The sequence below is a fragment of the Anomaloglossus baeobatrachus genome, chromosome 7 (genome assembly GCF_048569485.1).
Source record: "Anomaloglossus baeobatrachus isolate aAnoBae1 chromosome 7, aAnoBae1.hap1, whole genome shotgun sequence".
Classification (NCBI taxonomy): domain Eukaryota; kingdom Metazoa; phylum Chordata; class Amphibia; order Anura; family Aromobatidae; genus Anomaloglossus; species Anomaloglossus baeobatrachus.
In genome coordinates, this window is record NC_134359.1 from 270,917,990 (window position 1) to 270,931,244 (window position 13,255).

At 49.4% G+C, this 13,255-nt stretch overlaps 2 protein-coding genes across 2 annotated transcripts; one reads left to right on the forward strand and one right to left on the reverse strand.

The window, feature by feature from the left end:
• Positions 1 to 7,268: 7,268 nt before the first annotated feature.
• LOC142246218 (histone H2B 1.1-like) lies at positions 7,269 to 7,649 on the reverse strand. Its single transcript, XM_075319253.1, has one exon. The coding sequence runs from the start codon at positions 7,647 to 7,649 to the stop codon at positions 7,269 to 7,271; it is 381 nt and encodes a 126-aa protein (XP_075175368.1).
• Positions 7,650 to 11,785: 4,136 nt separating this feature from the next.
• Positions 11,786 to 12,097, forward strand: LOC142246219 (histone H4). Its single transcript, XM_075319255.1, has one exon. It carries the CDS (start codon positions 11,786 to 11,788, stop codon positions 12,095 to 12,097), a length of 312 nt encoding a protein of 103 aa, XP_075175370.1.
• Positions 12,098 to 13,255: the final 1,158 nt, after the last annotated feature.

A 13,255-nucleotide genomic window follows, 5' to 3' on the forward strand; every position in this document is an offset into this window, starting at 1 on the left:
GATGGACGGGTCCCACAGACGGCTGCGGTGTTGTTTCTCCCGGCAGGTTGATGGTGACTGCCTTTCCCTGCACCTTTGTAGTGTAAACGGTTCCAATGGGTTCCCACAGGTAACCCGCTCCCGAGCTTGAAGGTTGCTGAAGGAGCCCCTTTTGCCCACAGGCTCTGGCCCTGGGAACTTTAGCCTTGGCGGTGACTGTGTTTCCCTCTCTCGGTTGGACTGTTGCCTTCTGCCAGGACTTGGCTGCTGGGAAACCCAGGAGGTTCCCTTCGCTAATGGATTTGGCAAATTCACGGCGACTCCTAGCCTTGCCGGGGTCCGTAAGCCCCTGCCGGATGGTGCTGGCTTCTCTTTGCGTACCGGTCCGGTACCGCCGGGCCACCGCCCATCCACGGTCCTTACGGCTAGCTCCAATAGGCCACTCCTGCAGACGGTCACCACCATCTGCCAACCTTGCTGTTCCGTCCGGGCCACACACCCGGACCGCTTTCTCTCTCCTCCTTTACCACTTCACTTCTCAAACTCTACAACTCAACTCCGCTCTTTTCCCGCCTCCAGGACTGTGAACTCCTCGGTGGGCGGGACCAACCACCTGGCCCACCCCCTGGTGTGAACATCAGCCCCTGGAGGAAGGCAACAAGGGTTTTGTCTGACTTAGGTGTGCCTGACCGGGAGTGTGGGGTGTGTTGGTGTAGTTATCTGTGGCCCCTGGCTTGTCCAGGGCCCCACATTGGCAGCGGCAGGGCTGTGCTGGCAGCGGAAGCTGTGCTGTCAGCGGAAGCTGTGCTGGCAATGTGGAGCAGGCCGGTGCGGAGGGTGACCCAGATGCTGTCAGCGGTGCGAGCTTCAAAGAAATAGCATCTGGAGCAGATTGAGCTCTCAGCTCAATGACAAGATATTGAGCTGAGGGCTCCATCTGCACACACGCCGCCCCGGACGCCATCATTTGAACCCAGAGCATCTGGTACATCAGCCACACCGCCCTGCTCCACACAGCCACCGCTTCCCGCACAGACAGATATCCAGCCGGCCGGCCTCCAACACAGAGAGGCAGGCAGCCGCCCGCACAGAGGCAGGCAGTCGGGCACCCGCACAGAGGCAGGCAGCCGGGCACACACACAGAGGCAGGCAGCTGGCCGCCCGCAGAGAGAGGCAAGCACCCGGCCGGCTGCACAGAACGACAGCCGGCCGGCCGCCCGCACAGAGAGACAGCCGGCCAGCCGCCCACATAGAGAGTGTGCAAAGAGTCTGCAAAGAGAGGCAGGCAGCTGCCCACCCGCACAGAGAGGCAGGCAGCTGGCCACCCGCACACAGAGGCAGGCAGCCGGCCACCAGCACAGAGGCAGGCAGCCGGCAGCCCACACAAAGAGGCAGGCAGCCCGCCGCCTGCACAGAGAGACAGGCAGCAGGCCATCCGCACAGAGAGGCAGCCGGAAGCCCACACAAAGGGGCAGGCAGCCCGCCGCCTGCACAGAGAGGCAGGCAGTAGGCCATCCGCACAGAGAGGCAGGCAGCCAGCCGCCCGCACAGAGAGGTCTGGGGATGTGAGATGAGGTGAGCCCGCGGAGCTAGGCAGGAGAGCGAATGGATGCGCATGTTCACTGATTGGAGCAGGGGCAGTAGATTAAACTCATCTTTCTATCTCCGTGCCAATCACACCGCTTGTATGGACGGTGTGGGCATGCCAGGCTTCAAGAAAGGGATGCAGAGGCGCCGCTGGAGACAATACGTTTAGCTTCACACATAAGGTCTGCCTGCGGCTCCTCCCATAAGAGCCTTCTGCCCGCGCAGCGGCGGTTACAATAAAAATGCAGTGCTGGGACCGGAGGAGGCAGGAAATTAACTTCTTACCTCTCTGCGGCACCCCCCCTGAAGCATGGCCATCGGTGCCCTGTGCGACCGCACAAGTCGCACATGCCTAAGGCCGGCCATGTATATAAGAGCCAAGGCTGATGTGTAGAACGTAAAAAACATCTTTATAATACTCACCTATGGGGAGGTCCAGTCCGATAGGCGCCTCCTCTCTGCTGCGATCGTTGTCCTCCTGCCCAGCCTCGTGTGCATGATACTACCTGCATCATTTACAGAGAGACCTCCATTGCGCTCCAGCACATGTGCAAAGTACTGCAATGCGTAGGTGCGAGAAAACATCAAAGATTGCATGTGCACTACAGTACTTTAATCTGCCCTCAGTCTGGCAAATTAAAGTGCGCCTGCACAGAAGCACAAGGGAGGTGAAGGACACGACATGCACACAGGGCTGGGAAAGAGGACAGCGAACCCTCAAGATGGAGGGGGCACCAGCCCGAGAGCAGCGGTAACCGTCGGATCGTCCCACTCACTGGTAGTGGTCGCAGCTCATAAGGGAAAAACCTAGTGACAGGTTCCCTTTAATCATTCCACTAATGGCATAGCAAGCAATATGACCTGGGACTGAATGTACAGAAATGGCGGTCAGTGTAGTGTAGCCTCATACACCTGACAGACTACTGGGCACAGACAGAAGAGGCAAAAGGAATAATAATAAGTAGTTTTATTTAGTATATATTGGTGCTATATAAAGCACCTTACAATTAAGCGGAGACATGCACAGGCCTCTATAGGGGGAGCACACAGGGCATTCACCCTAGCCTCAGTCAGCGGCCTTTTGATGCGGTTTTCCATGGTGTCTGCCCGGCGACAACATTTTGCCATCCCCAGGAGAGGTATTCGGCTGTTCTCTGAACCACTTTCCTTCGTACCTATTCAGACTAGTTACAGTTTGCATTACTAGCGCACTTGTCACAGCCTGGTCAGTCTTCACTATTACCCGCAGATGTGGCTACACGACAACTCCTTACCTAGTACAGATAACACTTGCTAGAGGCCACCACTTGTCTAAGATAAGTCAAAATCCTTGTGTCACCTGATACGTGTCAAATTCAAAACTTACACGAGTATGGTCTCCTCTGTCCCCTTCACTCATTACACCTTTTTGCATTTATATGCGCAGACCAAAGGTCCTTCTCTTTTCTGTACTTTCTACTAACTGTCTAAGGCCTCCTTCACATATCCGTGAAAATCACAAACGTTTTTCACGGACGTGTCAAAGGTGCGTATTGCCCTCCGTGTGCCGTGTTTATGGCACACGTGTGTTCTCCGTGTGCTACCCATGATAACACACAGAGAACGGGAACTTTCTGCTCACCTGTCCCTGATGTTGCTGTCCGTGGTTCTGATCTAGAGTCTCCAGTCCTGCCGACTCCCCACTGCTGCTTCTTCCAGCCCGCACTGGAGTGAATATTCATAAGCATAACGAGTAGGGGTCGGAAGCAAGTGACAGCAGCGGCAGAGACACAGCAAAACTGGTGAAGGTGAGTACAGAAATTCTTTTTATTTCACAGGCACGTGCGTTTTCTCTGGTGCGTGTCACACGGATCACATCTGTGTGGTCCGTGTGCAGTCCGTTGACACCCGTGATGCCAGAGAAAAACAGACGTGTCTACGTGTGGAGCACATGGGCACACGTTTGCTCCACACGGACACACGGTCCATGGCAAAACACGCACGTGAGCGCAGACCCATTGATTTTAATGGGTCTTTGTGTGCCCGTGTCTCCAGCACGTGAAGAAACGGACCAAACACATATCGGAGACACGGACATGTGAAAGAGGCCTAAGGCCGGTTTCACACGTCAGTGAAAAACACAGACGTTCTTCACTGATGTATAAAACACGCACATGTACCTCCGTGTTTCGTGATTCACGACACACGTGGGTAGTCCATATGCAATCCGTAATCTGTGATTGCACATGGACATATTCTCACCTGTCCCGTTCCTGCTCTCCATGGTGCTGAACTCCTCAGCTCTGTAGCTTCCGCCCACTGCTCTCTGCAGCTACTTCCGGGTTAGCTCTGGCTGCATTCATGAATATTCATGAGCCGGCCAGGAAGCTGCAGAGAGCGTCGCTGGAAAAGTGAGTTTATTATTTTAAATGTCCGTGTTTTTCTGGTACGTGTTTCACGGATCACACCACTGCGTAGTCCATGGGACAGCAGTGATGCCAGAAAAAAATTGACATTTCTTCGTACAGCAATCACGGACACGCGCATGCGCCGCACGGAGACACGGTCAGTGAAAAATCACTGTGTGCGCAGACCCATTCATTATAATGGGTCTGCGTATGTCAATGATTGTGGTACGTATAAAAAAAATGCACAAACGTATCGGAACAAACTGACATCTGAAAAAGGCCTAACAAACAGAAACTGATTTCCTTTTGCCCACAGATCTCCTTCCACCATGTCTTGGCCCTGATAATTAATGCCATTCACTTGTGATCTAGATGCTGCTGGTCACAAGCAAGATAAAACAACACATAACAATGGAAATGCATTATGTTACTTTAGGACAGTGGTGGTGAATCTATGGTGCGCGTTGCAGAAGGGACACTCAGAGCCCTCTCTGGGGAAAAGCACGCTCAGTTGCAGCACTATGCTGTGGCACAGGACTATGAACTTTTCCAAGGCCCTCATGTAGATTCCCAGGGACCGCAGTGCTTGGGCTGGCAGCCATATTCATGCTCATGAGAAATTCTGGGCTGCCTCTCTCAGAACAATGCTCCATAGGAAACGATGAGCTTCGTGGGACATTACACCATTGCATTACGTCGGATGTTATGATCGGAACCATGTAAGATCACAATAGATCATTGGCAAAAAAAAAGGTGACAAGAGCATTGAAAACTAATCTGGCCGCCATCACCTTACTAATAGTGATGAGCGAGTATGCTTGTTACTACTCGGTACTCGCACGAGTATCACTGTACTCGGGCTACTCGGCGGGTACCGAGTAATTTTGCAATACTCGTGCTGTACTCGTGGTCTTCATCCCTGCATGTTGGCGCTCTTTTGAGAGCCAGCCCTCATGCAGGGATTGGCTGGCAGACCACTGCAATGCCACAGCCCTGTTAGTTGTGGAATTGCAGTGATTGGCCGGCCTCCACAGCGTGACCGAGCCTTTATACCGGCGGGTGCGCTGTGCTCTGTACACAGCCATCTCATATTCCCTGCTTTCCACGCCCACAGGCGCCTATGATTGGTTGCAGTGAGACACTCCCCCACGCTGAGTGACAGGTGTCACACTGCACCCAATCACAGCAGCCGGTGGGCGGGTCTATACTGTGCAGTAAAATAAATAAATAAATAATTAAAAAAAACGGCGTGCGGTCCCCCCCAATTTTAATACCAACCAGATAAAGCCATACAGCTGAAGGCTGGTATTCTCAGGATGGGGAGCCCCACGTTATGGGGAGCCCCCAACCCTAACAATATCAGTCAGCAACTGCCCAGAATTGCCGCATACATTATATGCGACAGTTCTGGGACTGTACCCGGCTCTTCCCGATTTGCCCTGGTGCGTTGGCAAATCGGGGTAATAAGGAGTTAATGGCAGCCCATAGCTGCCACTAAATCCTAGATTAATCATGTCAGGCGTCTCCCCGAGATTCCTTCCATGATTAATCTGTAAATTACAGTTAAAAACACACACACCCGAAAAAATCATTTATTAGAAATAAAAAACACTAACAAAGTCCCTCATTACCAATTTATTAACCCCGACAAACCCTCCATGTCCGGCGTACTCCACAGTCCTCCAGCGTCGCGTCCAGCTCTGGAGGTGACAGGAGCTGCAGAATACACCGCCGCTCCGGTGTATGTAGAACAGAGTAATAGATAGTAAAGAACCATAGGCACATTACATTACTGTTCCCCATGTGCGCCTGCATGTGAGTGTTTACATTCGGTGGATCCCCCGCTGGGTTATGTGTTTGGGTAATGTGCCTATGGTTCTTTACTATCTATTACTCTGTTCTGATATTTACTTTGCTTACTGCTAAGGCACCTACACTGGCCCTACTGGGAATGTACCTTTGTATCTACCCTGTTAGATCCATGCAGCCCCACATGGGGATTTTTTGCTCGCCTCTCTGTGTCATGTAACCTCTTCTTTTTCTATGATGTTTTATATGCCATGTTAAACTTATATGCCTGACCCAACCAATTAAAGTTTTTTATGTGCAATTTGCTTTGGTGTTGGTGGTTCCTGGGCTATGGGAGATGACGTAATATGAGGCAAATCTAAAGACTTCTTTTTCCGCTTTCTTTAATATGTCCCAGAAGTTGTTGCCTCTTACTTTATCTAAAGCGGCCTTTACACGCTGCGACATTGCTAATGCGGAGTCGTTGGGGTCACTGAATTTGTGACGCACATCCGGCCGCATTAGCGATGCCGTTGCGTGTGACACCGATAAGCGATTTTGCATCGTCGCATTCTTCCATTCAGTCCATTCTTAAAAATCGTTACTGCAGCAGTAACGAAGTTGTTCCTCGTTCCTGCGGCAGCACACATCGCTGCGTGTGATGCCGCAGGAACGAGGAAGCTCTCTTTACCTGCCTCCGGGCCGCTATGCGGAAGGAAGGAGGTGGGCGGGATGTTACGTCCCGCTCAGCTCCGCCCCTCTGCTGCTATTGGGCGGCGGTTCAGTGACGCTTCAGTGACGTCGCTGTGACGCCGCTTGGACCGCCCCCTTAGAAAGGAGGCGGTTCGCCCGTCACAGCGACGTCGCCGGACAGGTAAGTATGTGTGATGGCTGCTGTGCGACACTGGCAGCGATTTGCCCCTTGTCGCGCAACAGATGGGGGCGGGTTCCCACACTAGCGATATCGGGACCGATATCGCAGTGTGTAAAGTAGCCTTTAGTCTGCTGTGACTGTCTTGGTTGTTGCTAATCATCAACACTAGAAGTAGCCGAGGGGTGAACTAACATCCTGTGCATCGCGAACCCAGCCTGAGAACTAGCTATCCTGAAAGAAGGATGAATAACTCTCTGCCTCAGAAATAAACCGCAAAGTTATAGCAAGCCCCCCACATTCAGAGACTACGGTGATATAGGAAAACACAATATACAGATGGATGATAGGATTAGCAGTGTATTAGTGTTTTAGTGTCGAGGGTATCATACAGTGGAGCAGTGTATGTGGGAGAAATAGAGGGGCAGTGTGTGGGGATATTATACACTGGGGCATATTATGTAATTTTCAGTAAAAACGCCAATTAGCGCAGAAATTCCTCTGGGAGACCAGCCGGAAAAGAATCTTGAGGCACCATCTGATATATTCATATATTATACACAAAATACAGTGGAGTATAAAGCTCTGCTGTAGACAATGTGGTGGCTCTTAGAAGAGCCTTTGTGGTGTGGAGGATGGGGATCAGCAGTAACGGCTCACTTAGCGCTGGTGTACTTGGTGACGGCCTTGGTGCCCTCGGACACGGCGTGCTTGGCCAGCTCTCCCGGCAGCAGCAGGCGCACGGCGGTCTGGATCTCCCGGGAGGTGATGGTGTGGCGCTTGTTGTAATGAGCCAGGCGGGAGGCTTCCCCTGAGATGCGCTCGAAGATGTCACCAACGAAGCAGTTCATGATGCCCATGGCCTTGGAGGAGATGCCGGTGTCGGGGTGCACCTGCTTCAGCACCTTGTACACGTAGATGGCATAGCTCTCCTTCCTGGTCTTCCTCCGCTTCTTGCCGTCCTTCTTCTGAGTCTTGGTCACGGCTTTCTTGGACCCCTTCTTGGCGGCTGGGGCGGACTTGGCGGGATCAGGCATGATGAGAGGATAAATATCTTGTCAGAAGAGAAAAGTGATCCTGCTCCTCCCAGAGCGGCCGTTTTTATAGACCGGCCATGCAAATGAGCACTGCTGTCACATCGCTGTTCTATGGGGTGGCAAAGGTAAACTGATCCAGCTCCGCCCCCTGCAGCTCATTGGTTGGCTCCTCTCTGCCGTCACATCAGCAGCTTTTCTCTGCTATACCTCCCCCATACTACAGACCTGCATACAGCCCTATAAACCCCGCAGCCTACACGGCGCTGTGCATCCGGGGCCCGTCACTCTGCTCCCGCTCTGTAGTGACCGGTAATGCCCCGTATAACATGGAGGAAGCAGTGACTGCAGGAGCGGAGTCTCAGTGCTGAGCGGCCGCTGCTCACTCTCCTGACAGCGGCTCTTACTTCTACATTCAGATATTTCACATTAGAAGCTACAAAAACAACAACGGAGATTGGAAATGGGGCGGAGAATTAGAGGAAGAGGAGGAGCTGAAGCGTCATCAGCCGCTGTCCTCTGTGCGGTCCGCCACCCGGTGACTGCGGGGGATGTTCCGGCTGCGGGGAGATCGGGTTCAGTTCTCACTTCTGAGGAAATAGGAAATGATTGTGATAACGAAGAACGTCGGCGAGAAACACCGGACACTGAAGAGTTAACAGAGACGGATCACGTGGTGCCTGTAAGCTGCCGGTTATCTACAAAGTGATTGGCTGAAAATCGAATTTTGAACTTCCCGCTCAGTGGCCGATAGCTCCTCCCACTCTTTGTTCCCATCCGTGTAACACGCGGCCTCAGGGTAAGATTTCTACAATCCGCCGATTCCCATCACCCGACACAGATCTGTGCGATCTGCAGACGCTGAAGTTGGTTCCTAATTAATTCTTCTCTCACTCTGGTTAACCCCTCATTGCTCGTGTTACCGCGGATCCGGTATTATTTCCGGTGTACACAAAAGATGCGTCGTCACCACCAGAGCCAGCGGCGACGCACAATGAGCCGCTCCCGGTACAACAGCAGAGGATGCATGTAGAGAAGGATATATACGGGTATATATAAATACACACAATAGGGTGACTGGGATGTATGTCATACAGGGACCAGAAATGGGAAACATATTGTTACCAAGATGGCATCAGGAAGGAACACATAAGTGGACAAGGATAGAAGACTTATGGGGGCCAGGATAGGAGAAAATGGTTACCAGGATGGGAAACATATGGGGATGAGAGTGGAACTCATGTGGACCGTGATAGGGGAGATATGGGGACCTTGATGTAAGAAATATGGCACATATAGGAATCAGGCTGGGAGACATATGGGACAAGGTTTGTGAAATGCGGACGAGTATTGTGTACCGGCGATTGAGTACAATTCACATTATCTGCACAATTAATACCCAGGATACAGCGCAGTCCTGTCCTCCAGACCTGCTGCCCCCGCACACGGTGATCGCGCTGCATGGAGGATGAGCCGCCATTATTATTCTGAAGAATTATTATTCATCTTCGGTGGCCGCCATAGATCCCAGACTATAGTGCCCAGGACGCGGTGATTACACAGGAGTCTATAATCCCGGTACAGTTCCTCCATCTATCCAGTTGCCTCATACAGCGTTATTCCCGGTGAATATTCGCTGTACCCGATCACCCACACGGGTCTAATCCTAAAAATATCGTTAACAACATTCATCTCACAGCAGAACTTTGCTTTTTGCTCTAGTAACCGCAGCACAGCAGGATATGGACTATACTCATATATCCATGTTCGGTTATACCACCACCCAAAGACATCCAGCTGGCCCGCCGCATCCGTGTGGAGAGGGCTTGATCTGTCCTGCACCCCGAGTACAACACAAAGGCTCTTCTCAGAGCCACCACATCCTCCTCATCAGAGCTGGTGCCGCTTATATCCTCTAATGTTCCGTACTAGTGTCTGCACCAGACGGTTTATATAGCAATATCTGTATCTACATCCATTCTCCATTACCGCGATTGCTGCGGAGTTGGAAATCAATGCGTGAAATAATCGGATTGATCTTGCTCCATATCACTGAGAACAGACACGTGCGAGCAGTGAGTGATAAAGTATGTTCACCCATTAATGTTAGATTGTAAGTGACTGCCCGTGTTTTCAGGTACATAGCGCTGTAGAGATTAGATCTTTCCTGATCACCTCAATATCAGTCTTATCACCACCAAGTTCACTTTGAAGAGCTGATCCTTCATATGTTGCTGTTATTTTGCTCTACAAAGTCGTTTTGTTCTACAAAGTCATAACAATTGTAGTCACAACCATAAAGTCATTCCATGAAATAATAAGCGATAATGTACTACAATGCAGGAGGATTTTTTTTTAAAAAAAAAAAAAAAACATGGATTACATACCTAACCAAAATAGAATTTAATTCAATGCAGGGGTAAAGTGCCAGCAGTGCAAGGGTCTGGATCTAGCAACAAAGCTGCTACACACCTGCTTAATTACATGAATGGTATATAGGTAAGTACTACACTGCTAAAAAAAAAGTCATAATTGTAGTCTCAAACATGCAGTCATTTCATCAAATACTAAGTATTGATTGACATATAAAGTGCTGCAAAGCAGGAGGAATATTTTTGCAAAGACCAGAGATTACCTTAACATAATAGAATGAATAGAATAGACTCCCCTAATGGTCTGATGAAGCCTGCTCTGTGACACGCAAAATTCGGTTACCTCCCCTTGGAGGACTCCAGACCATTGCACTGCTGGCACTTTATCCCTGCATTGGTTTACATTTAATTCTGTTTTGGTATGTAATCACTGTTGGTTTTTTTGTTTGTTTTTTTTGGAAAAAAAAAATCCTCCAGCATTGCAGCACTTGTCAATACTTAATATTTGATGAAATGACTATGTTTGTGAGTACAACTGCTTTTTTTTTGTTTTGTTTTTTTAAGCAGGGCAGTACTAATTGTTTAAGTTTGTAGGGGTTTTGTTAAAAGTTCCAGACCCTTGCATTGCTGGCACTTTATTCCTGCATTGATTTAAACTCTGTTTTTTTGGTATGTAATCCCTTATTTTTGCAAGAAAAATTCCTCCTACATAGTATCCCTTCATATAGCAATAATTATTATTTGATGGAATGACTACATGGCGGTGACTACAATTGTTATTATTTTGTCAGCAGGGTGCTACTTACCCATATGTAATTACACAGGTCTGTAGTGGGGTTTTTTTGCCAGTAGTCTATTGCATCTGTCTTTTCTTTTTTATATACAATATTTGTATCTCATATGGTTTTTGTACCCAAATAAATGTTTGTCATTGTTTTGCATGATACCCCACTTGTTTCTCCGGTTTTTCTTTTCATTTTTTTTAGTAGTGGCTTTGCAAACACCTCATGGGTAACCAAACAAGTCTCCCTGAGGTTTCTCCCTTTACTCTATCTTTTTACTAGTATTTACTTGGATAATATCTGAAGGAATTTTATTTTTATAAGCTTCTATTGCCATGGACCTCTCACGCTCCGGTCAGGAAGAGCCTCCGCCAGTGGGAGCATTGTATGTAATCCCCGCCCCAGTTATACGGCCGTGTGACTGCTGTCTAACTACCGCTCTCATCATCCCGTGCCTGCTCTGCACTACTACTCAGCAATCTTCATACTCTGGCTGGTGATGAAGCCGTTTATATCCCTCCACACAGCGGACATTGGCGCCTGAGTATGAGGCCGCTTCTCTGTGAAAATGTAAGCTCATGTTATAGCACGGACCTCCTGCTTGTAGCTGTGGAACTGATCTGTACATAGACTGCAGGAATAAGCGACTGGGGAGATAATGGCGGAGATCTGGAAAGCTGCTTACATAACACATTAGTGTTCGGTGGATTTTATCTATGGACTGTATTTGGGATAATTCTCATGGGGAAAGAAGTTATATTCGAGTCTAGAAGGAACAATGGCAGAAACAGAAAGGGCGGTAAATTCAAACTCTCTAACAATTCAGTATTCAGCCAATCAGCAGAAGAAAGGCAGAGTTCTCAGTCTGTAAAACACGCCCCGGACACGCGTCATCTCCTCAGTTTTCCTTCTGGTCCGACCATCCTCTACATAAAGGAGGAGTTGGCGCCATTTCATTACTTGATCTATTGTAACTATTCTGAAGATGTCTGGTCGCGGTAAAGGAGGAAAAGGTCTTGGGAAAGGCGGCGCCAAGCGGCACAGGAAGGTGCTCCGTGATAACATCCAGGGCATCACCAAGCCTGCCATCCGCCGTCTCGCCCGCAGAGGAGGCGTCAAGCGCATCTCCGGCCTCATCTACGAAGAGACTCGCGGAGTTCTGAAAGTTTTCCTGGAGAATGTGATCCGTGACGCCGTCACCTACACCGAGCACGCCAAGAGGAAGACCGTCACCGCCATGGACGTGGTGTACGCGCTGAAGCGCCAGGGCCGCACTCTCTACGGCTTCGGGGGTTAATTCTGCTCTATTCTGTCCTCACAACCCAAAGGCTCTTTTCAGAGCCGCCCACATCTACCTGAAAGGCTACAATGTCCTGCTGCTGTGGGGTGAGCGGAGGGCAGATTTCCTGTGCCCTGGTGAATGCTGTTCACTCTCACTAATCTATCATCTAACCCAGGGGTGTGTGATGGGGGTGGTATAGCCGAACATGGATATATCTGAGCACAGTCTGAGCATATTCTGCTGTGCTGCGGTTACTGCAGAGCAAAAAGCAAAGTTCTGCTGTGAGATGAATGTGTTGATCCTGCTTAATATTTTTAGGATCAGACCCGTGTGGGTGATCGGGTACAGCGAATACTCACCGGGAATAACGCTGTATGAGGCAGCTGGATAGATGGAGGAACTGTACCGGGTTTATAGACTTCTATGTAATCACCGCGTCTTGGGCACTATAGTCTCGGATCGATGGCGGCCACCAAAGATTAATAACCCTTCAGAATAATAATGGCGGCTCATCCTCCATCCAGCGCGATCACCGTGTGCGGGGGCAGCAGGTCTGGAGGACAGGACTGCGCTGTATCCGGAGTATTGTAGAGCTGCCCCAGACCTGAATCCACACAATATAATCTCCCCTATATGCAGAGGCGCAGGCTATAATCAGATGGACGGAGAGCAGGAGGGTGACAGCAGCGGGAGATGGAAAAGTAACTGAAACCGCAGCTGAATACGGTTACACCAATGGGTTAAAACCAATAACGGTTCAAAAAAGGAATTGGTGTCTTTTCTTTAAAATTATTAATTTTTATTCACAAATCTTAGTTAAAAATACATAAAGTACATACTCAAAGATTAGTATAAAAGAACAGGATCAAATACCCATGTTAGAGCAGCAGCGGTAAAACCAAAAGGTACAACTCCACAGTGTTAAGACCAAATCGTATAAACTACCATAAATCGCTTATGAAATAAATAATGCATAAAGTGCAAAGTGCTCTATCTTCATAAATATCGCTATATAAATATGGTAAAAAAGGCATGGAATGAAAATGGCCTGTAAAAATAAAGTGCTAACAAAGTGCAAAATGTATTGCTATAATCAATATACCTTAGAGATGGTCAGCGTTGTTCAGTATACCGCAATATCCCGATACGTGTTTCAGCGTGCTTTCTTCAGGG